The sequence below is a fragment of the Myxocyprinus asiaticus genome, chromosome 27 (assembly GCF_019703515.2).
Source record: "Myxocyprinus asiaticus isolate MX2 ecotype Aquarium Trade chromosome 27, UBuf_Myxa_2, whole genome shotgun sequence".
In the NCBI taxonomy this organism is placed as follows: domain Eukaryota; kingdom Metazoa; phylum Chordata; class Actinopteri; order Cypriniformes; family Catostomidae; genus Myxocyprinus; species Myxocyprinus asiaticus.
This window is the reverse complement of record NC_059370.1, coordinates 46,020,955-46,023,458: the sequence shown is the minus strand read 5'-3', so window position 1 is coordinate 46,023,458 and position 2,504 is coordinate 46,020,955. Positions and strand designations below refer to the sequence as shown.

The 2,504-nt window shown below is 50.2% G+C and overlaps 1 protein-coding gene across 1 annotated transcript; it reads left to right on the top strand.

Moving 5' to 3' along the window:
* On the top strand, nt 1-1,763 carry LOC127418095 (D(1B) dopamine receptor-like). Its single transcript, XM_051658480.1, has one exon. The coding sequence runs from the start codon at nt 201-203 to the stop codon at nt 1,470-1,472; it is 1,272 nt and encodes a 423-aa protein (XP_051514440.1). The 5' UTR covers nt 1-200; the 3' UTR covers nt 1,473-1,763.
* The last annotated feature ends 741 nt before the right edge of the window (nt 1,764-2,504 follow it).

The following is a 2,504-nucleotide window of genomic DNA, read 5'->3' as shown; positions in this document are numbered from 1 at the left end:
GAGCACCCCTCCGCACGCGCGCGAATGAACCGGACAGTTTGGACCGGACCTGATCCGATCATCTGAATCGACTGGTGTCACATTCACTCTCTCGTCGCGTTTGTCGATCATGCGCGCGGCGCACGCGCCCCATGGCGACCCGTGAGCGCAGAGGAACTCACTAGCCTATACCGAACCTAACCGAGTTCGACGCGCGCGAGATGCTGGCTGCGCGCACGCTCACCGGATGCCTACTGTGCGTTCTGATCCTCTGGACTCTGTTCGGGAACATTCTGGTGTGTGCCGCGGTGCTCCGGTTCCGCCACCTGCGCACGAAAGTCACCAACATCTTCATCGTGTCTCTGGCGGTGTCGGACCTGTTCGTGGCGGTGCTCGTGATGCCGTGGAAGGCGGTGGCGGAGGTGGCCGGCTTCTGGCCGTTCGGCGCGTTCTGCAGCGTCTGGGTGGCATTTGACATCATGTGCTCCACCGCGTCCATCCTCAACCTGTGCGTCATCAGCGTGGACCGCTACTGGGCGATCAGCAGCCCGTTCCGCTACGAGCGCAAGATGACCCCGCGCGTGGCCTTCGTGATGATCGGTGCGGCGTGGACGCTGTCCGTCCTCATCTCGTTCATCCCGGTGCAGCTGGAGTGGCACAAAGCCGCCGCGCAGACGAACGCGTCCGGCACCGAGAACTGCGACTCAAGTTTGAACCGCGAGTATGCCATCTCCTCGTCACTCATCAGCTTCTACATTCCCGTGGCGATCATGATCGTCACGTACACGCGGATCTACCGCATCGCGCAGATCCAGATCCGGAGGATTGCGTCGCTGGAACGCGCGGCCGAGCACGCGCAGAGCTGCAGGACGAGCCGGCTCGCGTACCGACACCACAGCAGCCTGAAGAACTCCTTCAACCGCGAGACCAAAGTTCTGAAGACGCTGTCCGTCATCATGGGCGTGTTCGTGTGCTGCTGGCTGCCGTTCTTCATCCTCAACTGCACGGTTCCGTTCTGCGACAAGCCGGGCTCGGGTCTGCCGTGCGTCAGCGAGACCACCTTCGACGTGTTCGTGTGGTTCGGCTGGACCAACTCCTCTCTGAACCCCGTCATCTACGCGTTTAACGCGGACTTCCGCAAGGGCTTCGCCAGTCTGTTGGGTTGTCGGAACCGCTGCGCGAGCACTCCGGTGGAGACGGTGAACATCAGCAACGAGCTCGTGTCGTTCAACCAGGACACGCTGCTTCATAAAGAGCTCGTGAACGCGTACGGCAACATCATCCCGAACGTGGTGGAGTGCATGGACACCGAGGAGGACGCGTTCGACCGGATCTCGCAGCTCTCTCGCAACGACGGCGACGTTTGCACGGACTCGGTGTGTGATGTGGAGACGGATATCTGTCTGGACGCACTCGCGCGCTTCACGCCGAACGGGGGTGTGTGGAAACCAAAGGTGAAAGTTTCAGAACTTTTCATTGAAAACTCCCGTTAGTTGAATATAAAGTTCCTGAAGTGTGCAGTATGCAGTGGAATAAGTGTCTGACATGAGCTCCTGATGTGACATGTTTCAGTATTTAAATGTGCTACAGTAACTCCTGACTGATGAAATATTGAGTCTGATGTTGAAATTAAGTGACAAGCCACTTAAGGCTGTTTGTCACAATGTTTTTATCAGAGTTAGTGCCTAAAACCCTCTTAACTGTGGTAAAATCACTGGAACACTGCCTTAAATTGTTTATTGCTTTTATAAAACACTGACTTCAGCAATATTATAAACCACCAATGTTCAACAAACAGTAATATATTCTGGGTTCAAACCAAGTTCATCTCAATCGACAGTATTTATGTCATAATATTGATTACCACAAATATTAATTTCGACTCGTCCCTCCTTTTCTTTAAATGTGTGTTCCAGTGAGACACTTACAATGGAAGTCAATGGGGTCAATTTTTGGAGGGTTTAAAGACAGAAATGTGACGCTTATAATTTTATAAAAGCACTTACATTAATTCTTCTGTTAAAACTCGTGTATTATTTCAGCTGTAAAGTTATTTAAAGTGTCATTTTTAGAGTTTACGTCGTTGTCATGGCAACGAAGTAGTAAAATTGTCTCTAACTTCACACAGATGCGGTTAGTAAGTGATGTTATCACAGTAAAATCATGTTAACACACATATTGTTTATGTCTTGTGTCTATACTTTTGAAACAGTGAGTATTTTAATGTTTACAGATTATTGACCCCATTGACTTCCATTGTAAGTGTCTCACTGGAACACACATTTAAAGAAAAGGAGGGACGAGTCGAAATTAATATTTGTGGTAATCAACATTATGACACAAATGCTGTCGATTGAGATTCACTTGTATTAAACACAGAATATTCCTTTAACTGTCAGAATTAATATTTGTTCAGACTAAAGGGTCGGTCCACTTTGTTTTCGACCCATGAGCCCGTACAGACACGTTTGACGCATGTACACTACGACTGATTTGTGATACTCTTAGTAGTCAACAGCAGGTGC